The 24,820-nt window shown below is 49.7% G+C and overlaps 1 protein-coding gene across 1 annotated transcript in view; it reads right to left on the bottom strand.

The window, feature by feature from the left end:
• The window catches only part of RELB (RELB proto-oncogene, NF-kB subunit), a 44,358-nt gene extending 25,807 nt beyond the window's left edge, over window positions 1-18,551 (bottom strand). Inside the window, exons 1-4 of the mRNA XM_025367251.1 lie at window positions 18,309-18,551; window positions 17,002-17,049; window positions 9,437-9,445; window positions 7,157-7,497 (exon numbers count right to left, since the gene is read on the bottom strand). Of these exons, the coding sequence (XP_025223036.1) occupies window positions 7,157-7,497; window positions 9,437-9,445; window positions 17,002-17,049; window positions 18,309-18,414 (504 nt within the window). The 5' untranslated portion in view covers window positions 18,415-18,551. The remainder of the gene's footprint in view (window positions 1-7,156; window positions 7,498-9,436; window positions 9,446-17,001; window positions 17,050-18,308) is intronic.
• Between the last annotated feature and the right edge of the window lie 6,269 nt (window positions 18,552-24,820).

Here is a 24,820-nt window from a genome sequence, read left to right as displayed (position 1 = left end):
CCCAAATCTCATGTCAAATTGTAATTCCCACATGTTGAAGGAGGGGTCTTGTGGGAGTTGACTGGATCATGGGGGCAGTTTCTAATGGCTTAGCACCATCCCCCTACTCTTGTCTTCTGATGGAATTCTCAAGAGATTTGGTTGCTTAAAAGTATAGTGCTTCACCCTTTGCACTCTCTCTCCTGCCACCATGGTAAGACGTGCTTACTTTACCTTTGCTTTCTGCCGTGGTTGTAAGTTTCCTGAGGCTTCCCCAGCCTTGTGAAACTGAGTCAATTAAATCTCTTTTTTTTATAAATTACCCAGTCTCAGGTAGTTGTTTATAGCAGTGTCAAAATGGACCAATACAGCCACTCTTTTACCTTCTTCACTTGAAAAGTTGCTCAGCTTTGTCTGTTTTCCATCTTTTCCACATCCTTAATTTTGAGAAGGTCAGATAGATTTTACTTATCTCTTAGTCTTTACTGAGGGGCTACTAGATGCAGGAAGAGTGGGCACAATCTAGACTTGGAGCAATTCTTCTTGGAGTCTCTGAAACCTACCTGCAGATTGGTCTAGAGGGCTGTGCCTGCCCATGGACCACATGGCTATTGGAAAATAATATGCTTTTCTCTCTTATTAGAGAGATTAAAATGATATTCATAAATCCTGCAGTAAGAGCTCATCTGAAACTAAGCCTTTCTGTTATAATCAACTTTACATTTGGCTTATAAGAAAACAGAATAAATTATATTCTGATAACATCCCTTCTTTGCAATGTTAGTTGCCCCCAATGTTTTCTTCATGTCTAATTCAGCCCAAGCATTGTAAAAAGAATTGTTTTTATGTTAAAATTGTGAATTATCCTTTAAAAGAAAATGGTGATATTGCTTCCTTTTAATATTTTTTCTCTGCATAATGCCAAATTTCCTTGGAAGTTTAAGAAGTGTTTGTATTTGTGAAGCTTTCCTGGAAATTCCACTGGAATGGAATACTAATAGATTTTGTATTTATTCTCTGGGAGTTGAAGAATTGCAAAATTTATTATTGCATTATTCTGAATATTGTTTTTCAAAAGTTTTTTTGAAAATGTAGGGCAGTCCTAATGAGAATAATAAAACCCATATACCTAATAAATTAAAAACCCCTTCCGTTCAGATATAAACGTAGTAACTGCTGGTAGCAGTTTGTTCTTTTCAAAGCCACAAAGGATTTTTTGGGGGACTGTTTTTTAAGAGCCTCCACAACAAGGTGGATATGTCCTTAGGTCATAGCTAGAATGACAGCATTATATTTGCCTCTCCTGTTCCCTCACCTCGGCTCCCTTTCCATTCTCTCCTTTCCTCTCCTTTCATTTTTTTTGAAAAAAATTCAGTGAATGGGGATGATAGGAGTAATGTTATATGCCTCCCCAGGCAATGATGCTTCCTAATGATGCTGCATTTACAAAGTTGAGAGAGGAAAGAAACTAGAATAATGTTTATTTGACTCTATCAAACAAAGAATGGTTGTTGCTAAAGGGACTTTACCTTGAATTTCTTAGAACAAGTCTAATAATTAAACCCCATCAACTCCATGAGATCACAAGGATATGAACATTGAAAGCCACAGAGCTCAGATAACTCACCACTTGGAGGCAAGTGAAAAATCAAAGGGGGCCCAGACTCAAGCAGATCCCATGTGGAAGTCAGCTGGCCAAGTGCTCAGTGATAACCTAACCATGCAGTCCTGGCAATGAGAGGATGTTGCTGCCTTGGAGAACCCTAGTGTTTACGATGCAAAATATTCTGCCTTGGAGCACTGCTTCAGATGGCACAAGATAACTCTTTATCCCTTCTGGTTCCAGCTCTTTCGTTTCAGCTCCCCCAACCCCACCTCATCCAAAATTAGAACCTGGAACCTAGGTCATCTCCACTCCACCTTCTTTTGATGCACTATTCGTTTTAATTATCTCAGATACTAGTTACTGTGTAATAAAACTGGGAGGAGGGTTCTCTCTTGGGGAGCTCACTAAAACAAGTGTTTATTAATAACTCAATATTTGACAATGAGGATGACAAAATATGGGTAATTGAATTATGGCTGAGATCAAAGTTTTATCTCACTTTTTTTTTTTTTTTTTTTTTTTTTTGAGATGAAGTCTAACTTTGTCACCCAGCCTTGAGTTTCCTATAACTGTAATACCCACCGAATTTTCAAGGATTGCAACCAGCACGCTAATTGTTTAGACCAAGAGTTGTTCGCCACTTTGGAAAATCCCTTCACCAACCGCAACCCTGCACGTGTGACATTTAAGTCACCAAGTCTGCGCAGCTGGGTCAGGCTGCATTTGTGGCCACGGCATTAACAAGGAGCCTATATATAGTCACAAACAACTGCCACCTTCCTCATATATCCTGTGGGGCATTTACATATTGAAATAAATGTGATTATATAGGCTGTATTGATTTCCTTTTCTTTTTCTTTTTTATACTACAGTTTGGTATAAAATATGGAGTTTTGGCCAAGTGCGGCAGCTTATGCCTGTAATCCCAGCACTGTGGGAGGCCCAGGCAGGCAGATCACTTGAGGTCAGGAGTTCGAGACCAGCTTGGCCAACATGGTGAAACCCCATCTCTACTAGAAATACAAAAATTAGCTGGGCCTAGTGGCAGGCACCTGTAATCTCAGCTACCTGGGAGGCTGAGACAGGAGAAGTGCTTGAACTCAGTAGGCAGAAGTTGCATACCACTGCACTCTAGCCTGGGCGACAGAGCGAGACTCCCTCTCAAAATAATAATAGTAATAATAATAATAATAAAATAAAATATGGACTTTGGGAGTGACTGTGAGGAGAGGTAGGTAATATTGTCTACAAATCTCAGTGGGTCAGATAGTGTTTTTTTTTTGTTTTTTTTTTTTGTTTTGTTTTATTTTGAGACGGAGTCTTGCTCTGTCGCCCAGGCTGGAGTGCAGTGGCCGGATCTCAGCTCACTGCAAGCTCCGCCTCCCGGGTTCACGCCATTCTCCTGCCTCAGCCTCCCGAGTAGCTGGGACTACAGGCGTCCACCACATCGCCCGGCTAGTTTTTTGTTATTTTTTAGTAGAGACGGGGTTTCACCATGTTAGCCAGGATGGTCTCGATCTCCTGACCTCGTGATCCACCCGTCTCGGCCTCCCAAAGTGCTGGGATTACAGGCTTGAGCCACCGCGCCCGGCCCAGATAGTGTTAAAACCATTCATTTAACCAGCTCCCTGCTGTAATATTAGGAAATTCTGAAAAGCTTAGAGTCAACAGTCTCAGGACTCACGCAGACTCCAGGACTGAAAGCTTTTCATCCTTGAGATGTCAGTTGGGACTGTGGAAAAGACATTAGACTTTAGTTTTTTTTTTTTTTTTTTTTGAGACAGCATCTTGCTCTATCACCCAGACTGGAGTGCAGTGGTGTGATCATGGCTCACTGCAGCCTCCACTTCCCAGGCTCAGGCAATCCTCCCCATTCAGCCTCCCACGGTGCTGGGACCCCAGGCACAAGCCATCACACCTGGCTAACTTTTTTTGTTTTTATAGAGACGGGCATCTTGCCATGTCACCTGGGCTTGTCTTGAACTCCTTGCCTGAAGTGATCCTCCTGCCTTAGCCTCCCAAGGTGCTGGGATCACAGGCATGAGCCACCATGCCTGGCCCATTAGGCTTTAGAATAAGTCAGACCTGGCACCAAATCCAGGCTCTACCACTGGCCATCTACAAGATAAACCTCTCAGGTCTTACTTCTTTATGTGTAAAATAGGTATCCATAGTATGCAAAGTACCTGGTACACGGAAGCACTCAGCAAATGGCGGTAATTACTAAACAGCGCTAATTACTAGAGTAAACTTGCTGTGTGCCCTGTGCAGGTAACTGCCCCTCTTTTAACCTCAGTTTTCTACTCTGAAGATGGGGATAAAAATCCTGAATCCAGGCCACCCGTGGTGGCTCACACCTGTAATCCCAGCATTTTGGGAGGCCGAGGCAGGTGGATCACCTGAGGGCAGGAGTTTGACATTAGCCTGGCCAACATGGTGAAACCCTGTCTCTACTAAAAATAAAAAAATTAGCTGGGCATGGTGGTGCACACCTGTAATCCCAGCTACTCGGGAGTCTAAGACAGGAGAATCGCTTGAACCCAGGAGGTGGAAGTTGCAGTGAGCTGAGATTGCACCACTGCACTCCAGCCTGGGCAACACAGCAAGACTCTGTCTCAAAAAAAAAAAAAAAAAAAAAAAATCCTGAATCCAGATTTGGAGACAGGTCATTCCCTATGGTTAGGCATTTACCATTCTAAATCTTGGAAATAAAAACCAACTCTGGGGGCCGAGCGCGGTGGCTCACACCTATAATCCCAGCACTTTGGGAGGCCGAGGCAGACAGATCTCTTGGGGTCAGAAGTTCAAGACCAGCCTGGCCAACATGGTGAAACCCCGTCTCTACTAAAAGTACAAAAAATTAGCCAGGCCTCATGGTATGTGCCTGTAATCCCAGCTACTTGGGAGGCTGAGAAGGGAGAATCGCTTGAACTCAGGAGGCAGAGGTTGCAGTGAGCTGAGATTGTGCCATTGCACTCCAGCCTGGGTGACAGAGCAAGATTTCATAAAAAACAAACAAACAAACAAACAAACAAAAACAAAACTCTGAGCCAGCCAGAATAACTGCCTGGGAAGACTTAGAAATTAGGCCGGTGTGGTGGTTCACACATGTAATTCTAGCACTTTGGGAGGCCAAAGTGGGAGAATTGCTTGAGGCCAGAAGCTCAAGACTAGACTGGACAATATGGCGAGATGCCGACTCTTCAAAAAAATACAAAAATTAGCCAGGCACAGTGGCACGCACCTGTAGTCCCAGCTACTCAGGAGGCTGAGGTGGGAGGATCTCTTGCCTGGGAGGTGGACGCAGCAGTGAGCTGTGCTTGTGCCACTTTACTCCAGACTGTGTGACAGACAGAGACCCTGTCTCCAAAAAAACGCCTTAGAAATTAAAAGTTGGGGAATACAGTTAAACATGGGATAATACAGTCTCAGAATATCATCTCATAGATAACTTACTAATTCATTACAAAGGGAAAGTTGTATCTTTATCATGGAGAGACCTGATCATCACCACATTAGCTGCAGGATCCAACTCAGCATCACCAATATTGGGACTAACAACATCCCACGTCCCTTGATGTGAGACACTGAGAAGGCCACAGCATCACTGCTGGAGTGTTTCTGCCAAAAATGCATAACCTGACCTAATCTGGAAACAGGCAACAAACCCAGAATGTGGGACATTCTTTTTTGTTTGTTTTTTGTTTTGTTTTTGAGATAGAGTCTCGCTCTGTTGCCCAGGCTGGAGTGCAGTGGCCAGATCTCAGCTCACTGCAAGCTCTGCCTCCCGGGTTCACGCCATTCTCCTGCCTCAGTCTCCGGAGTAGCTGGGACTATAGGCGCCCACCACCACACCCGGCTAATTTTTCGTATTTTTAGTAGAGGCGGGGTTTCACCGTGTTAGCCAGGATGGTCTCGATCTCCTGACCTCGTGATCTGCCCGCCTCAGCCTCCCAAAGTGCTGGGATTACAGGCGTTATTTTTCTTTTTTAGAAGGAGTTTCACTCTTGTCGCTCAGGCTGAAGAGCAATGGCAGGATCTTGGCTCATCACAACCTCTGTCTCCCAGATTCAAGTGATTCTCCTGCATCAGTAGCTGGGATTACAGGCGTGTGCCACCATGCCCTGTATTTCGTATTTTCAGTAGAGACGAGATTTCTCCATGTTGGCCAGAGTGGTCTCGAACTCCCGACCTCAGGTGATCCGCCTGCCTCGGCCTCCCAAAGTGCTAGGATTACAGACATGAGCCACAACACCTGGCCTCAGAATGTGGGACATTCTACAAAACATCCATCCTGTTCTCCACAAATGTTCATGTCATGAAACACAAAGACAGATTGAAGAACAGATCCAGATTAACAGACACCAAAGAGGCCAGGCATGGTGGCTCACACCTGTAATCCCAGCACTCTGGAAGGCCAAGGCATGTGGATCACTTGAGGTCAGGAGTTCAAGACCGGCCTGACCAACACGGCAAAACCACATCTCTACTAAGAAATACAAAAATTGGCCAGGTGCGGTGGTGGACCTGTAATCCCAGCTACTCGGGAGGCTGAGGCAGGAGAATCGCTTGCACCCAAAAGATGGAGGTTGCAGTGAGCCGAGATCACACCACTGCACTCCAGCCTGGGCAACAGAACAAGACTCCATCTCAAAAAAAAAAAAAACAAAAAAACTTACCTGTACCTTATTAACATGTTAATACCCTGCCAAAAGTAATCACCTTTGCGTTTTTTACTTCCAGTGTGTATGTGTATATATATATATATTTGTTTTTTAATTGAGGCAGGGTCTTGCTCTGTTGCCCAGGCTGAAATGCAGTGGTGTAATCTTGGCTCACTGTAGCCTTGACATCCTAGGCTCAAGCGATCCTCCTACCTCAGCCCTACCATGTAGCTAGGACTACAGCCATGTGCCACCATGCCTGGCTAATTTTTATATTTTTTCTAGAAATGGGGTTTTGCCATCTTACCCAGACTCATCTAGAACTCCTGATCTCAAGTGATCCGTTTGCCTCAACCTCCCAAAGTGCTAGAATTACAAGCCTGAGCCACCGCACCGTGCACTACCTTCATTTTTTCTTTTTCTTTTTCTTTTTTTTTTTTTTTTTTGAGACAAGGTCTCCTTGTTACTCAGACTGCTGTGCAGTGGTGCAATCTTAGCTCACGGCGGCCTGCACCTCCCTGGGCTCAGGTGATCCTCCCACCTCGGCCTCCTAAATAGCTGGGATTGTGCCACCACACCCGGCTAATTTGTGTACTTTTAGTACAAATGGGGTTTCACCATGTTGGCCAGGCTGGTCTCGAACTCCTGACATCAGGGGATCCGCCCGCCTCGGCCTCCCAAAGTACTGGGATTACAGGGGTGAGCCACCGTGCCCAGCCAAATGTCCGACCCCTCCTTTTTTCTGAATCTTTTGGATTCCAGGCCAGGTGATAGTATAATTAATATCTGGTCCACCAATAACAGTAATATTAGCCACCATCAAATAAACGTATAAATGCATGCGGATGGCTCCAGGGTGCAGGGGAAGACCCAGTCCCACCCGCCCGGGGCCGCTCGCCGGGCCCACCTCTATGGCGGGCAGCGTCTTGCTGGCCTCGGTGCTGCTCTCCCCAAGGATGCTGCCGGCCGAGCGGCCCTCGCACTCGTAGCGGAAGCGCATTCCGCGCTGCTTGGGTTGCTCGGTGATGACCAGGTGCGGCTGCGGGCCTGGGCCCTGCGCGGGCGGCACCAGCCTGCCCAGGGGGCAGCCCCAGGGCGGCGGCGTGGCTGGGGGCGCCACGGGGCCAAGGGTGACCGTGCTCAGCGAGGCCGCCCCGCGAGACACCAGGCGCGGCAGCCCCTCGCCCGGGCCCGGCTGCCCCCCGTCCAGGCCGAAGCCGTTCTCCTTGATGTACTCATCGATTATCTCTGCGGGAGAAGAAAAAACGGGTGGTGACTCCGATTCTTTAAAAATTAAAAAAAAAAACAAAAAACCCTTGATTACCCCCAAGACATTTTCCATCCCATTTATCTCACACACACACACACACACACACAGTCAGGGAGGCCAGGTGCGGTGGCTCACGCCTGTAATCCCAGCACCTTGGGAGGCCGAGGTGGGTGAATCAATAGAGGTCAGGAGTTCGAGACCAGCCTGGCCAACGTAGTGAAACCCCGTCTCTACAAAAATTAGCCCACATGGTCTCCCACGTCTGTAATCCCAGCTACTCGGGAGGCTGAGGCAGGAGAACAGCTTGAACCCAGGAGGCGGACATTGCAGTGAGCCAAGATCGCGCCACTGCACTCCAGCCTAGGCGACAGAGCGAGACTCCGTCTCTAAATAAATAAATAATAGGCCGGGCGCAGGGGCTCACACCTGTAATCCCAGCACTTTGGGAAGCCAAGGCTGGTGGATCACGAGGTCAGGAGATTCAGACCATCCTGGCTAACGCAGTGAAACCCTGTCTCTACTAAAAATACAAAAAAATTAGCCAGGCGTGGTAGCACACGCCTGTAGTCCCAGCTACTCAGGAGGCTGAGGCAGGAGAATGGCGTGAATCTGGGAGGTGGAGCTTGCAGTGAGCCAAGATCATGCCACTGCACTCCAGCCTGGGCGACACAGCAAAACTCTGTCTCAAAAAACAAAACAAAACAAAACAAACAAAAATATATATATATACACACAAATTGGGCATGGTGATGTGTGCCTGTAGTCCCAGCTACTCGGGAGGCAGAGGCAGGAGAATCACTTGAACCCGGGAGGTGGAAGTTGCAGTGAGCCAAGATCGTGCCATTGCACTCCAGCCTGGGCAACAAGAGTGAAATTCCATCTCTAAATAAATAGATCAATAAATACAAAAATTAGCTGGGCGTGGTGGCACATGCCTATAATCCCAGCTACTCGGAAGACAGGAGGCAGGAGAATTGCTTGAACCTAGGAAGCGGAGGTTGCAGTGAGCTGAGATAGCACCACTGCACTCCAGCCTGGGCGACAGAGCAAGACTGTCTGAAAAAATAACTTAAATAAATAAGAAAGAATTTGCTCCTCCAACTGCCTGTTCCTCACGGTCCCCCATTCAACCCATGCTGGCTGCTTCTCCTGGTCTCAGCTCGTATGTTATCTCTTCAGAAAGGCCTGACCTAATGTGTCTTCCCCAGGCCAGCTCTCCCTCGTCCTGTTTATTTTCTTCACAGCTCTCAGCCCAGGCTAACATGATCTTGCTCATCTATTCATTTTGCTCTGTCTCCCCGACTGGGTTATCAGCTCTGTGAGGGCAGGGACTTAGTTTTGTTCATGGCTGAATCCCCAGGGCCTAGAACAGTGTCTGTCTGTACTCTCGAGGGGATTAATAGCATTATTTTAATTGGTTTTCTTTTTGAGACGAGGTCTTGCTCTGCTGCCCAGGCTGCAGTACAGTGGTGCAATCATAGCTCACTGCAGCCTTGGCCTCCGAGGTGACCTCCTAGGCTCAGGTGATCCTCCTACTTCAGTCTCCCCAGCAGCTGGGACTACAGGTGTGCACCATCATGCCTGGCTAATTTTTAAAAATTTCGTGTAGAGATGGGGTCTCACTGTGTTACCCAGGCTAGTCCTGAACTTCTGGCCTCAAGCAGTCTTCCTGCCTCTGCCTCCCAAAGTGCCAGGATTACAGGCATGAGCCACGGCCCCTGGCCTGCTGAGTGTTTTCCAAGTGTCAAGCACTGCTAAGTACCTTAGGAGCATGACTTCGTTCAAATCCCTCCACAGTCCTGGAAGTCCCACAGTGACACCTCTCCCCCACCCCCATTGAACAAGGAAGGCCAAGACCCCCTTCTGCAGGCACCTGGGTCCCTCAGCCTCCCCGCAAACCTGCCCTGTGATACTCACCCAATTCATCTGTGGAAGGAAGAGAAAGAGAAAGAGAAAGGTAAGGTCCAGAAAGTGGTCACAACTTTTCAGCTTTTAAGACAGATTCCCCAACCCTGTCCCTCCTGTGACCCTTCCATCTTCCTCCGTCCTGGGAAACTCTGGGCTCTGACTTGCTGGGGCACTAAACCCCAAACCTCATCTTCCCCTCTGGGCTACCATCCTTTCAACCTCTAATGTTGGGGTCCCAGCATCCTCAAACTAAGTCAAATACCTCCCAAAAAACATTTAGACCAGGGCTTTTGAAGTCTTTTTGGGAACCCACTAGAAAAGGGCCTTGTCACCAGGAAAAAGTGGATGCCCAAATTTCCAAACAAATTGGGGTATGCTTCCTCCCTGAAGTGCACCCCAGGGTCCTGGAGGTCACTGGCTGGTGTTTAAAGATACAAAGAGGTGGCCGGGCCCAGTGGCTCACACCTGTAATCCCAGCACTTTGGGAGGCTGAGGTGGGCAGATCACTTGAGATCAGGAGTTTGAGACCAGCCTGGCCAACATGGTGAAACCTGGTCTCTACTAAAAATACAAAAATTAGCTGGGCGTCGTGGTGGGCGCCTGTAATCCCAGCTACTTGGGAGGCTGAGGCAGGAGAATCGATTGAACTCAGGAGGCGGAGTTTGCAGTGAGCTGAGATCGCGTCACTGCACTCCAGCCTGGACGACAGAGTGAGACTGTCTCAAAAACAAACAACAATGAAAAAGATGCAAAGAGGCTGATCTGAACCCAGGCAGCCTCTTGCTCTGTACCTCAGCCCTGTCCTCCCACAGTGCCCACCCAAAATCCCAGATTCACCCCTGCTTCCTGAGGGAGGAGGTACAGTAATGCTGGGTCCTCAGGGAAGCCCCTTTTCACCTCCCCAGGAAAGCTCAGCCCTTGACAGAATCGTGGAGGAATCGAAACCAACCTCCCATCATTCCACAGACAGGACAAGGGGAAGCCCAGAGGCCACCAGTGAACCTTAGAATCACACAGCAAAGGAAGGCAGCTGCAGCCAGGTGTCCCACCCAGGGCTGCCTGCGCTGGTCTCTGGCTGAGGATTTATAGATGTGAACCTGCTCAGCTGCTAGATCTGTCCTCTGTTCTCAGGGAGTGGCTCCTGGCAGCCAGACCTTTGCCCCTTAAAAGGCAGTTTTCCTGCACCCCTTATCTCATGAGATCTGTGAAGCCAGTAGAGTGCCAAGGTCCCCCCCACTTGGCAGATGGGGATACTAAGGCTGGCAGAGAGGAAGGGACACACTCTAGGTCACTGGCAGGGCCAACCTCAAGTCACTTGAACTGGGAAAATCCTTCTTAGGCATCTGTGCTGGATGAACCTGGGGACCCAAAGACAGTTAGACTTTGGCTCCCGGGCTGTAGGGGGAGACTGAGTCCTGGGCGTCTGTGGCTGGAGCTCTGGGTTCACTGCCTCTGTTCAAATCCTGGCTCTGCAACTTTCTAGTTGTGTGGCCATAAGCCTATTACTTCACCTTTTTGTGCCTTGGTTTCTTCATCTGTAAAATGGGCACAATAATAATGCCTATGTTGTTGGACTAAGATACTTTTATTTAAAATTTTATTTTATTTTATTTTTATTTTTTTGAGATGGACTCTCGCTCCGTCACCCAGGCTGGAGTGCAGTGGCACGATCTCGGCTCACTGCAACCTCCGCCTCCCGGGTTCAAGTGATTCTCTTGCCTCAGCCTCCCGAGTAGCTGGGATTACAGGCGCAAACCACCACACCCAGCTATTTTTTTAAAAATTTTTTTTGTATTTTTAGTAGAGACGTGTCTCGCCATGTTGGTCAGGCTGGTCTCGATCTCCTGACCTTGTGATTTGCACACCTTGGCCTCCTAAAGTGCTGGGATTACAGGCGTGAGCCACCACGCCCGGCCTATTTTTTATTTTTTGAGATGGAGTCTTGCTCTGTCATCCAGGCTGGAGTACAGTGGTGCAATCTTGGCTCACTGCAACCTCTGCCTCCCGGGTTCAAGCGATTCTTGTGTCTCAGCCTCCTGAGTAGCTGGGATTACAGGTGCACGCCACCATGCCCGACTAATTTTTTTTTTTTTTGTATTTTTAGTAGAGACAGGGTTTCACCATATTGGCCAGGCTGGTCTCGAATTCCTGATCTCAAGTGACTCACCCACCTTGGCCTCCCAAAGTGCTGGGATTACAGGCATGAGCCACTGTGCCCAGCCTTAAAATTTTAAAAATTAAAGAGCACATCGGAAGCATTTAGAACTGTCACATAGTAGGCACTATGCAAATGCTGGCTGTTACTGGAGAGGGTTTGTAAGATGCTGTTGTATGGACTTAAGTCCTAGAGAATCCTCCTTTCTAGGGTCCGAGTTTATCTGTCTGTAAAATGGAGAAGTTGGATGGCATGGTTTTCTTTTCTTTTCCTCTCTTCTCTTCTCTTTATTTATTTATTTTTTTGAGACAGACTGTTGCTCTGTTGCCCAGGCTGGAGTGCAGCGAGAGGATCTTGGCTCACTGCAACCTCTGCCTCCCAGGTTCAAGAGATTCTCCTGCCTCAGCCTCCTGAGTAGCTGGGAATAGAGTCTCGCACCACCATGCCTGGCTAATTTTTGTACTTTTAGGAGAGACGGACGTTCACCATGTTGGCCAGGCTGGTTTCGAACTCCCGGCCTCAAGGGATCCACCCACCTCAGCCTCCCAGAGTGCTGGGATTACAGGTGTGAGCCACCATGCCCGGCCATGGGAATGATTTTAGAGCATGGAGTGTAGAGTCACATAGAGTTGATTTGAATCTCAGCTGTTACTCACTGGCTGTGCAGCCTTGGGCAAGTCACTTACCATCTCTGAGCTTCCTCTACAAAATGAGATCTGAGCTCCTACCTCAGGAACTAACATGAGGATTCAGAATCACACAGGTAAACTGCTTAGTACAGGTTCTGACCACGCGACACCTTCCAGAAAGCTTGGTTAATATTATCTCAAGTCCTCTATTAGCCAGGAAATTATTCAAGTTTCTGCTCAAATAGCAGTTCCTCCCTTACCCCTGACATGGACTTGCCATCATTCAGGGGCAGCCAGGATGGGCCATGTGAGAGCAGATGTGAGAGCAGGAAATTGACTATGTATGTGCGGCCTCGGCCTTTGCACAGGCTGGTCTCTGCCTGAATGCTCTTCCCCCAGTTCCTTGCATGGCATGACTTCCTCCTCCTCCATCTTCAGGTCCTTGGTCAAATGTCACATCCTAGACAGCTCTTCCCTGACCATTTTATCCAAGAGAGTCCCCTTATCCCCCATTCCAGTCCCTTAAAGTTAGGTGCCTTTATTTTTATCATTTTATTTCTTTCTTTCTTTTTTTTTTTTTTTTTAAGATGGAACTTTGCTCTTGTCACCCAGGCTGAAGTGCAATGATGCAATCTCGGCTCACCACAACCTCTGTCTCGTGGATTCAAGTGATTCTCCTGCCTCAGCCTCCCGAGTAGCTGGGATTACAGGCTTGCGCCACCACACCCAGCTAATTTTTGTATTTTTAGTAGAGATGAGGTTTTGCCATGTTGATCAGGCTGGTCTTGAACTCCTGACCTCAGGTGACCCACCCACCTTGGCCCCCTGAAGTGCTGGGATTACAGACATAAGCCATCACGCCCGGCCTGTTTTATCGTTTTCATGGCTCTGATGAGGATGTCACATGACCTCACATTATATTGACTCATACCTGTCTCCTATAGACTGGGAGCATTGAAGAGTGGGAATAATGTCTGTCTCTCCTTGTTGTATCCCCAGGGTCCAGCATATGTCTGACCCTTCAAAATGAAGGGGATTTTCTGGCCGGGTACAGTGGCTCATGCCTGTAATCTCAGCACTTTGGGAGGCCGAGGTGGCTGGATCAGTGGAGGTCAGGATTTTGAGACCAGCCTGGCCAACATGGTGAAACCCTGTCTCTCTGAAAGTACAAAAATCAGCTGGGTGTGGTGGCACATGCCTGGAATCCCAGCTGTTTGAGAGGCTGAGGCAGGAGGATTGCTTGAACCTGGGAGTCAGAGGTTGCAGTAAGCCTACACTCCAGTGTAGGTGACAGAATGAGACTCTGCCTCCAAAAAAGGGGAGAATTTTCCTCCCCATTCTATCTCACTAGTTCTCGTATTCCCACCCTGCTGTTAAATATCATTGACCCCAAGCTTTCTTCATAGCCCTTATCACATTTTATAATCCTGTATTTAACTTACTGTTTATGTGTCTGCCTCCCCATCTAGGTAGGGAACCCCAGGGCTAGGGCTGTTCTCAGCACTGCTCAGCACAAGGCCAGGTACAGAACAGGCATACAATAAATATATATTGACTGGATGACATCAGAAATAACTCTCATTTGAAACCAAAGATCTAGGTCTTGGACCAGAAAAGTCTCGGCCTTGGCCAGGCGCGGTGGCTCACGCCTGTAATCCCAGCACTTTCGGAGGCCAAGGCAGGCAGATTGCTTGAGGCCAGGAGTTCCAGACCAGCCTGGCCAACATGGCAAAACCCCGTCTCTACTAAAAATACAAAAATTAGTTGGACATGGTGGCATGTGCCTATAATCTCAGCTACTTGGGAGGCTGAGGCAGGAAAATCGCTTGAACCTGGGAGGCGGAGGTTGCAGTGAGCAGAGATTGTGACACTGCACTCCAGGCTGGGTGACCGAGTGAGATTCTGTCTCAAAAAAAAAGGTGTCAGCCTTGTTCCTGCCCAGGACCACTGCTTGGGCAGTGTCTGTCCCTGATGCCATCCTCCCTAAACTTGCAGACCTGTTGGGGAACCAGCCTCACTTCTTCCATGGCCAAGCCAGAACTGGGGTCCATCCCAAGATTATATCTCCAGAGAAAGGCCCAGACCCAGCTAACTGGAGCCACTGAGTATTCACAACAATAGGACTATCCCTGCCCTCCAAATCCCAGCAAATGTATATAAGAAAAAATGTCGTAATTTGGTTGAGATTCTGCATTTCCTTGGGCAGCAATGAATTTTGGCTGGGGAACTTTACAGACTAGTAGTTCTCGGCATCTCTTGGGAGTTTGCTAAAAAGGCAAATAATCTGTCGGGCGCAGTGGCTCATGCCTGTAATCCTAGCACTTTGGGAGGCCGAGGTGGGCAGATCATGAGGTCAGGGGATCGAGACTATCCTGGCTAACACAGTGAAACCCCGTCTCTACTAAAAACTTAGCCGGGCGTGGTGGTGGGTGCCTGCAGTCCCAGCTGCTCGGGAAGCTGATGCAGGAGAATGACGTGAACCCGCGAGGCAGAGCTTGCAGTAAGCTGAGATTGCGCCACTGCACTCCAGCCTGGGCAACAGAGCGAGACTCTGTCTCGGAAAAAAAAAAAAAAAAATGCAAATAATTTCTCATCCCAAAACTACTGAATCAGAAACTTGAGAGGTGGGGCCGGACATTATGGTTTTTTTTTTTGTTTTTTCTGAGACGGAGTCTCTTGCTCTATCACCCAGGCTGGAATGCAGTGGCGCGATCCCAGCTCACTCCAACCTCCATCTCTCGGGTCCAAGCAATTCTCCTGCCTCACCCTCCCGAATAGCTGGGATTACAGGCGCCCACCACCACGCCCAGCTAATTTTTTAAAAATTATTTTTAGTAGAGATGGGGTTTCAACATATTGGCCAGGCTGGTCTCAAACTCCTGACCTTGTGATCTGCCTGTCTCGGCCTCCCAAAGCGCTGGGATTACAGGAATGAGCCACCACACCCGGCTGTTTTTTTGTTTGTTTGTTTGTTTGAGACGGAGTTTCGCTCTTGTTGCCCAGGATGGAGTGCAATGGCATGATCTTGGCTCACCGCAACTTCCGCCTCCCAGGTTCAAGCAATTCTCCTGCCTCAGCCTCCCGAATAGTTGGGATTACAGGCATGTGCCACCACGCCCAGCTAATTTTGTATTTTTGGTAGAAATTGTGTTTCTCCATATTGGTCAGCCTGGTCTCAAACTCCTGACCTCAGGTGATTCGCCTACCTTGGCCTCCCAAAGTGCTGGGATTACAGGTGTGAGCCACCATACCAGGCGACATTATGTTTTAACCAGTGCTCTGGATGATTTTGATGCACATGGTTTAAGAACCACTGTCTGAGGCTGAGGGCAGTGGCTCATGCCTGTAATCCCAACACTTTGGGAGGCCAAGGCGGGCAGATCACCTGAGGTCAGGAGTTCGAGACTAGCCTGATCAATATAGAGGAACCCCATCTCTACTAAAAAAAAAAAAAAAAAAATAGCTGGCCATGGTGGCTCATTCCTGTAATCCCAGCTACTTGGGAGGATGAGGCAGGAGAATCGCTTGAACCTGGGAGATGGAGGTTGCAGTGAGCCAAGATTGCACCACTGTACTCCAGCCTGGGCAACAAAAGCAAAACTCCTTCTCAAAAAACAAAACAAACAAAAAAACCACCACTGTCTGGCCAGGTGCAGTGGCTTACACCTGTAATCCCAGCACTTTGGGAGGCTGAGGCGGGCGGATTACCTGAGGTCAGGAGTTCAAGACCAGCCTGGCCAACATGGTGAAACCCTGTCTCTACTGAAAAACAAAAAATTAGTGAGGTGTGGTGGTGAGTGCCTGTAATCCAAGCTACTCAGGAGTCTGAGGCAGGGGAATTGCTAAACCCGGGAGGTGGAGATTGCAGCAAGTCAAAATCACATCACTGCACTCCAGCCCAGGTGACAGAGCAAGACTCCGTCTCAAAAAACAAAAACAAACAAAACACACAAAAAAACCACACACTAAAAATGAACCACTGTTATAGACTGTTTACTAATAATAATTATTATCGTTATTATTATTATACCATGAACAGTTAACACTTATTGAGCCCTTACTGTGTGCCAGAAACTGCTTGGAAAGTGTATCTGTATCAATTCACTGAATACTCTCAATCTCCCTGAAAGAGAAGCACTGTTATTCTGTCCATCTTACAGATGAGGAAAACTGAGGCCTGGACTGGGGAATTGACTTGCAGACATTCACACAGGGAGGGGCAGTGACAGCAGTATGTAAACCAAAGCCCAGGATGGCAGTGATTACCTTCTGCTAAGCCACAGCGAATCTCTAAAGAAGGCTTCGCGCATGGATAGGTGGTTAGTTTTACCTGTCACGCTCTTTGTCTTTTTTTTTTTTTTTTTTTTTGAGACGGAGTCTCGCTCTGTCGTCCAGGCTGGAGTGCAGCGGCACAATCTCGGCTCACTGCAAGCTCCGCCTCCCGGGTTCACGCCATTCTCCTGCCTCAGCCTCCCGAGTAGCTGGGACTACAGGCGCCCGCGACGACGCCCGGCTAATTTTTTAATGTATTTTTTAGTAGAGACAGGGTTTCACCGTGTTAGCCAGGATGGTCTCGACCTCCTGACCTCGTGATCTGCCCGCCTCGGCCACCGCGCCTGGCCACCTGTCACGCTCTTAACAGTCCAAGAGGTAAGAAAACCTAGAGGGCCCATCTCAACTGGCAGGGAGGGATGCAGTCTGTCAGGGGAAAGCTGAGGTGAACCACGTGAAGCCCCAAACAACCCCATCCTGCACGAGCAAGTGGGCAGGAACTGTGGAGGGCTGCTCACCTGTGCTCCTGGAAACGGTGAGCGAGAGCGAAGAGAGGTCGGGGGACCCTGCAGAGAAGGAGGAACGTCTCAGGAGGTGATAGAGGGCAGCCAGGGGACCAGAGAATCTCCCAAGCAAGCCCCGCCCCTTCCTCTCTTAGCCCTTCTTCTCTGGATCAGGCCCCTTTCCCTGATTGTCCCCTGCGTCTAGCCAGGCTTACTGGCTAAATCATGGACAGGTCCTGGCCTTTAGTTTCTGTGGTTCGCCCTACTCTTCATCACACTCAGGGCCCGCTCCTTTTCTCCCTTAAAGTTGGGCCTGGAGGGTACCCCATCTCAATCTCGGTTTTAAAAGTCCCCATCCCGCCGGACGCAAGGGCTCACGCTTGTAATCCCAGCACTTTGGGAGGCTGAGGCGTGCGGATCACCTGAGGTCAGAAGTTCGAGGCCAGCCTGACCAGCATGGTGAAATCCCGTCTCTACTAAAAATACAAAAACTAGCCGGGTGTGGCGGCGGGCACCTGTAATTCCAGCTACTCGGGGGGTTGAAGCAGGAGGATCGCTTGAACCCGAGAGGCAGAGGTTGCAGTGAGCCGAGATCGCGCCACTGCACTCCAGCCTGGGCGGCAGAGCGAGACTCCATCTCAAAAGAAAAAAACAAAAAACAAAAAAACAAAAACAGCCTCCTGTCAGGGTCAGACCACTTTTTATTTTTTCAATGTCAAGGCCCCCCTTCTCCGTCTGGAGGCAAGCACCACCCCCTCCCCATTCTCTGTGTCAGGCCTCGCCCTGCTTTTTTGGGTAACAGGCCCTTCCCCTCCACTCGGCCAGAGTCAGGCCCCGCCCCTTCCCCTTCTTTTGGCCAACTCAGGCCCCGCCCCCTTCCTGCCCTCACGGCCAGGCCCCGCCCCCTCACCACTCCGCGCAGGGCCCTGCTTCCTTTTTTGAGTCAGGCCCGGCCCTCTTCTCATAGTCCCGGTCGGATCCCGCCCCTCTTCTCCCTCTCTGGGCCGGGCCCCGCCCCTATGCCCCCCAAGAGCAGCTTTCGCTCCTCCTTCTCTGAGTCAGGCCACGCCCCCTTCTTTGCCTCAGGGTCAGGCCCCGCCCCCTCTCACTCTACTGCGGGACGCCTCGCTCGAACCTCGGGCCGTACCCCATCACCCTCTGCCTCCTTTCTACGCCCTAATACAGTGTCTCAGGAACCCTCACTCTGCCCCCGCGAAACCCTTAGACTCCCATAGGAACCCCCAGACTACTCCGGGACCGCCAGAATCCCCGCATCTCCAGCCCCGCCCCAGACCCCTCTCCTGAACCCCAGCCCCGCTTACCCAGGGCCCCCAGCTCCGGCGCAGCCGGCGGTCTGGCGACGCGGCGACTCGGCATGGCCCGGCCAGTGGGGACGGACGGCCCAGAGGCTGGCCCAGACCGCAGCATGCACGCGGGCAGGCCGGGCGGCCGGGAGGCACGGTCTGGTGGACGATCGCGGGTCGGGCGAGCGGCGCAAGGGCTGGGGCCGCAGGCCGGGCAGGACGCGCGGCGCCCGGGGCTGCGCGGGGCGCGGGGCCGGGCCGGGCGGGCGGCGGGCGGGGGCGGGGCGGCGGAATTCCCCGGCGCCGCCGGCCTGCACGCCCATTGGTCTGCACCCCGCCGTGACGTCACGCCTGGGGAACGGGAAAACCCCCACGCCTCACGTGATCGCGGGGGCGGGGCCGGCCGGGAAAGGGAGGCTGGGCGCTCAGGAGGGGTTGGGCAGGAGTCGCTGCCCATTGCTCTGGAGGAGACAACTGAGGCCTGCTTAGGGCCATCACGCCTTACCAATTGAGCAAGCCGGGAAACTGAGCCGCTCCCTGCTTTGGTCTCCCAGTGGGACTTGAACCTGCCGTTTCTAAGGCTGGAAGGGGAGCTTCAGGATCAAGAGATTGCCAGGGCTCTGCACCTGCCATCATAATAATATTTCGGAAACCTCCAAGGTCTCTCTACACCTCAGTTTCCTCAACCGTAAACTGGGGATAAAGATACTTAAGGAACGTTTGAAGCTAGCGTGTCAGCTTCAGAGTTTCTGTTTTGTGCATTGTTGTAACCCCAATGCCTAGACCAGCGCCTGGAACACCGTAGGTGCCCAATAAATGTTTATTGGAGGCCGGGCGTGGTGGTTCATGCCTATAATCTCAGCACTTTGGGAGACCGAGGTGGGCATATCACAAGGTCAGGAGTTTGAGACCAGCCTGACCAACATGGTGAAATCCCGGCTCTACTAAAAATACAAAAATTAGCTGGGCGTGTTGGTGTGCACCTGTAATGCCAGCTACTCTGGAGGCTGAGGCAGGAGAATCGCTTGAACCTGGGAGGCAGAGGTTGCAGTGAGCTGAGATCATGCCATTGCACTCCAGCCTGGGCAACAGAGTAAGACTCCCATCTCAAAAAAAAAAAAAAAAAGTTTATTGGATGAATGCATGGATGTTTTATTTATTGGTTTGTTCCTCCCCCCAACCCCTGAAAGTTACCCATAAATAGCCCAGACCAATTTGAGCTCAAAAGCTCAGTAATGTAGTCTGCGAATTGCAGCAGTGTAGCCTCCGTATACATCCTGAGCTGTGTGCCCAAACCCTGAGCTCATCCCTCGCACCAGCACCAGAAGCGTATGATAGGATTATTGCAGAAGAGACTCAGGCTGGAAGAGGGGCAGCCATTTGGCTAGACTCCCACATTCCTAAGACTCCCACATACCTGAGAACGACTAGGTGATCTATTAGTTTCTAGCTTGGATACCAGGCACTCTCGGACCACAGATGCAGGGTTTGTTGTCTTTCCTTTGCTTGTATAAAATCTGGGTGTTCTGGCTGGGCACGGTGGCTCACACCTGTAACCCCAATACTTTGGGAGGCCGAGGCAGGAGGATTGCTTGAGCCTGGGAGGTTGAGGCTGCAGCGAGCTGTGATCATGCTATTGTACTCCAGCCTGGGTGACAGAGTGAGACCTTGTCTCAAAAAGAAATAGAAATAACTCTGTAAGTTGAATGTTCACAACAATTATGTGAAGTATATGTTATTTATCCCCACATAGCAGATGAGAAAACTGAGACCCAGTGAAATTAATTTCTTGAAGGCCACACAAATTAATATGATACAAATATTTAAAATATAAAATTCTTGGGACAGGGTCTGGCACATGTGAGTGCTATATACAAATGTGAACTTTTTTTTTTTTTTTTTTTTTTTGAGGCAGGGTGTCACTCTGTCACCCAGGCTGGAGTGCAGTGGCAGGAACATGGCTCACCACAGCCTCAACCTCCTGGACTAAGGGGATCCTCTCACCTCAGTCTCCAGAGTAGCTGGGACTACAGGCACACACCAACACACTAGCTAATATCCTCTCCCTCTCCGTCTCCCTCTCCCTCTCCCACTCCTCCCTCTCCTCCCTCTCGTCCCTTTCCCTCCTTTCCCTCTCCCCTCTTTCTCGAGAGATGGAGTCTCGCTGTGTCGCCCAGGCTGCAGTGCAGTGGCACGATCTCAGCTCACTGCAATCTCTGCCTCCCAGGTTCAAGTGATTCTCCTGCCTCAGCTTCCCAAGTAGCTGGGACTACAGGCATAAGCCACTGTGCCCAGTCTGTTTTCTATTTTTGTAGAGACAGGATCTGTTGCTCAGGCTGAGCCAGTGCACCTGGCCAAAGGGCAACTATTAACATCATCTTATTTAATCCTCATGACCATCCTGTTATTAGACCCACTTTACAGATGGGAAACCGAAGCTCAGAGAGATGAAGTCAGTAGTTGCCAGAGGTCACACAGCTGGTGAGCTGGGACCACAGATGTGTGCCACCATGCCTAGCCTAATTTTTGTGTTTTTAGCAGAGATGAGGTTTCACCATGTTGCGGAAGCTGGTCTCAAACTCCTGGGCTCAAGCGATCTGCCCACCTCAACCTCCCAAAGTGCTGGGACTACATTTCTTTCTTTCTTTCTTTTTTCAGAAGAGATGGGGTTTCACCATGTTGGCCAGGCTGGTCTTGAACTCCTGACCTCAGGTGATCCACCTGTCTCGGCCTCCCAAAGTGCTGGGATTACAGTCATGAGCCACTGTGCCCAGCCCTCTTTCTTTCTTTCTTTTTTTTTTTTTTCTTGAGATGGAATCTTGCTCTGTCGCCCAGGCTGGAGTCCAGTGGTGCGATCTCGGCTCACTGCAAGCTCCTACTCCCGGGTTCACGCCATTCTGCTGCCTCAGCCTCCCGAGTAGCTGGGACTACAGATGCCCACCACCACGCCTGACTAACTTTTTGTATTTTTAGTAGAGACGGGGTTTCACTGTGTTAGCCAGGATAGTTTCGATCTCCTGACCTCATGATCCGCCTGCCTCTGCCTCCCAAAGTGCTGGGATTACAGGCATGAGCCACTGTGCCCAGCCCTATCTTTTTTTTTTTTTTTTTGAGACGCATTCTCGCTTTGTTGCCTAGGCTGGAGTGCAATGGTGCGATCTTGGTTCATCCACCTCCCAGGTTCAAGCGATTCTCCTGCCTCAGCTTCCCAAGTAGCTGGTATTACAGATGCGCACCACCACACCCGGCTAATTTTTGTATTTTTAGTAGAGACGGGGTTTCACCATGCTGGCCAGGCTGGTCTGGAACTCCCGACCTCAGGCGATCTGCCCACCTCGGCCTCCCAAAGTGCTGGGATTACAGGCGTGAGGCACCGTGCCCAGCTCTTCGATTTACAGAGTTATTACACACAGAGTAACAGTGTCAGGCACTGCTCTAAAAGCTAGGGACATAGCAAGGCACACAGCAGACAAAAAGCCCTTGCCATCAAGGAAATCCAAGTGAGGACACAGGTGGAAAACAGATAAGCAAATATATGTCTGATGGTGATGGCAGTATTACAGGATAGAGCAGGATAAACAGAATGAATTTGGAGGATAGTTTGAGTTAGAAAGATCAGGGTCTGTGAGGTGCCATTTGAACAGGAAGTCAAAGGAGGTGAGGGATTCATGTGGATAGCTAGGGGAGAGTGTACAAAGCACAGGGGCTAGCACGTGCAAAGGCCCTGTGGTAGGAACATGCATGACATGCTTAAGGAATAGCAAGAAGGCTGGTGCAACGTGACTGACAGGAAAGGGGTAGAGATGAGGGCAGAGTGATGGACCAGTAAGGTGACGGACATTGAATAATATTAAATGTAATCGATGAAGCCGACCACAGGCAGCACTTACACTAGGGCTTGGCTTATGATAAGGATGACAAATAGCAGCTCCCATTGTTACAGGACCAGAAGCTCTCCTGATTCCTCTCTGCCCCTTGCCAATGCCAGGCCTCAAAAATGTTTGTTGAGACTGGGTGCAGTGGCTCATGCCTATAATCCCAGCACTTTGGGAGGCCAAGGCAGGCGGATCACCTGAGGTCAAGAGTTCAAGACCAGCCTGGCCAACGTGGTAAAAACCCGTCTCTACTAAAAACACAAAACTAGCCGGGCATGGTGTAATGCGCCTGTAGTCCCAGCTATTAGGGAGGCTGAGGCAGGACAATCGTTTGAACCCAGGAAGCAGAGGCTGCAGTGAGTCGAGATCACACCACTGCACTCCAGCCTGGGTGACAGAGTGAGACTGTCTCAAAAAAACAAACAAACAAAAATTTGCTGAGTAACTAAAAGGACATGTCAGGGCCAGGCACAGTGGCTCACGTCTATAATCCCAGCACTTTGGGAGGCTGAGGCAGGCAGACCACCTGAGGTCAGGAGTTCGAGACCAGCCTGGCCAACATGGTAAAACTCCATGTCTACTAAAAATGCAAAAATTAGCTGGTGTGGTGGCAGGCACCTATAATCCCAGCTACTCAGGAGGCTGAGGCAGGAGAATCACTTGAACCCAGGAGGCGGAGGTTGCAGTGAACTGAGATCGTGCCACTGCACTCACTCCAGCCTGGGTGACAGTGACTCCATCTCAAAAATAAATAAATAAAAAGGGGGCCAGGTGCGGTGGCTCATGTCTGTAATCCTAGCACTTTGTGAGGCTGAGGCAGGCGGATTACGAGGTCAGGAGTTTGAGACCAGCCTGACCAACATCGTGAAACACCATCTGTACTAAAAATACAAAAATTAGCCAGACGTGGTGGTGCACACCTGTAATCCCAGCTACTCAGGAGGCCGAGGTAGAAGAATTGCTTGAACCTGGGAGGTAGAGCTTATAGTGAGCCGAGATCACGCCACTGCACTCCAGCCTGGGCGACAGAGCAAGACTTTGTCTCAATAAATAAATAGATAAATAAATAGGATAGCTGGGTGCCGTGGCTCATGCCTGTAATCCCAGCACTGTGGGAGACTGAGGCAGGCAGATCACTTGAGGTCAGGAGTTTGAGACCAGGCTGACCAATATGGTGAAACATGAAACTGTCTCTACTAAAAATACAAAAGTTAGCCGGGCTTGGCAGTGGGTGCCTGTAGTCCCAGCTACTCGGGAGGCTGAGGCAGGAGAATTGCTTGAACTCGAGAGGCGAAGGTTGCAGTGAGCTGAGATCACACCACTACACTCCAGCCTGGACAACAGAGTAAGACTCTGTCTGAAAAAAAAAAAAAAAAGTAAATAAATAAAAATGAAAAATAAAAAGGACATGTCAGATATCCTCAGCGTTCAGGATTTCTGCTGGGCTGTGAGCCCCATGAGGGCAGGTCTGGGTCTGTCTTGGGCTTGGCTGTATACACAATACGTCCCAGCACATGGCACTACCCAGGGGCAGGGTTCAGCTGTTACTTTTGTTGACTGACTGCTTGTCACAGTCTCCAGTGTCTGGATATGAGCCCCACCGAGGTCCACACTTCTGGATGTTTCCATGTGTCTCGGAAAATGATCGTTGGGGTTGTTCAACATGCACTCTTTAAATATTCCTGGAGTGACTTCTCTGTGTTTGGCCCTATGCTGGGGACACAGCAGTGATCAAGACAGGTCTGGCTATGTCCTCACAGGGCTCCATCCAGTGGAAGAGACCAACTTGTGCCCAGTGATGACTCACAGTGCGCAGGGCTGCCATGAGAGACCCCAGAGAACTTGGCAGTCAGGGAGAGCTTCCTAGAGGAGGAAGCACTGGAGCCACAACTTGGAGGACACATGGGTAAGGTAAAGAAGGGATGAGCCAGCTGTGATGGCTCAGGCCTGTAATCCCAGCACTTTGGGAGACCCAGATGGGAGGACTGCTTGAGGTCAGGAGTTTGAAACCAGCTTTGGCAACATCGAGAGACCCCATTTCTACAAAAAGTTTAAAAATTATGCAGGCAGCCAGGCACGGTGGCTCACACTTGTAATCCCAGCACTTTGGGAGGCCAAGGCAGGTGGATCACGGGGTCAGGAGTTCGAGACCAGACTGGCCAAGATGGTGAAATCCCGTCTCTACTAAAAATACAAAAATCAGCCGGGCATGGTGGTATGTCCCTGTAATCCCAGCTACTCACGAGGCTGAGGCAGGAGAATTGCTTGAACCCAGGAGGTGGAGGTTGCAGTGAGCCAAGATCGTGCCACTGCACTCCAGCCTGGGCAACAGGAGGGAAGACTCCATCTCAAAATAAATAAATAAATAAAAATAATAAATAAATAAATAATTACGCAGGCATATTGGCACTTGCCTGTGGTCCTAGGTAGTTGGGAGGCTGAGGCAGGAGGATTGCTTGAGCCAGCAGGTCAAGGCTACAGAGCTGTGATCGTGCGACTGCACTCCAGCCTGGACGACAATGCGACTTTGTCTCAAAGGATAAAAAAAAAAGTGGACAGGGGTTGTGTGCCTGGGGACAGGATCCAGGTAAGGGGAAGATCAGGCTGGATGCAGGGTTTTTTTTTTTTTTTTTTTTTTTTTTTTTTTTTTTTTTT

This window comes from Theropithecus gelada, chromosome 19 (assembly GCF_003255815.1).
Source record: "Theropithecus gelada isolate Dixy chromosome 19, Tgel_1.0, whole genome shotgun sequence".
Classification (NCBI taxonomy): domain Eukaryota; kingdom Metazoa; phylum Chordata; class Mammalia; order Primates; family Cercopithecidae; genus Theropithecus; species Theropithecus gelada.
Note: the sequence above shows the minus strand (reverse complement) of the source record. Positions and strands in the feature narration are given on the sequence as shown.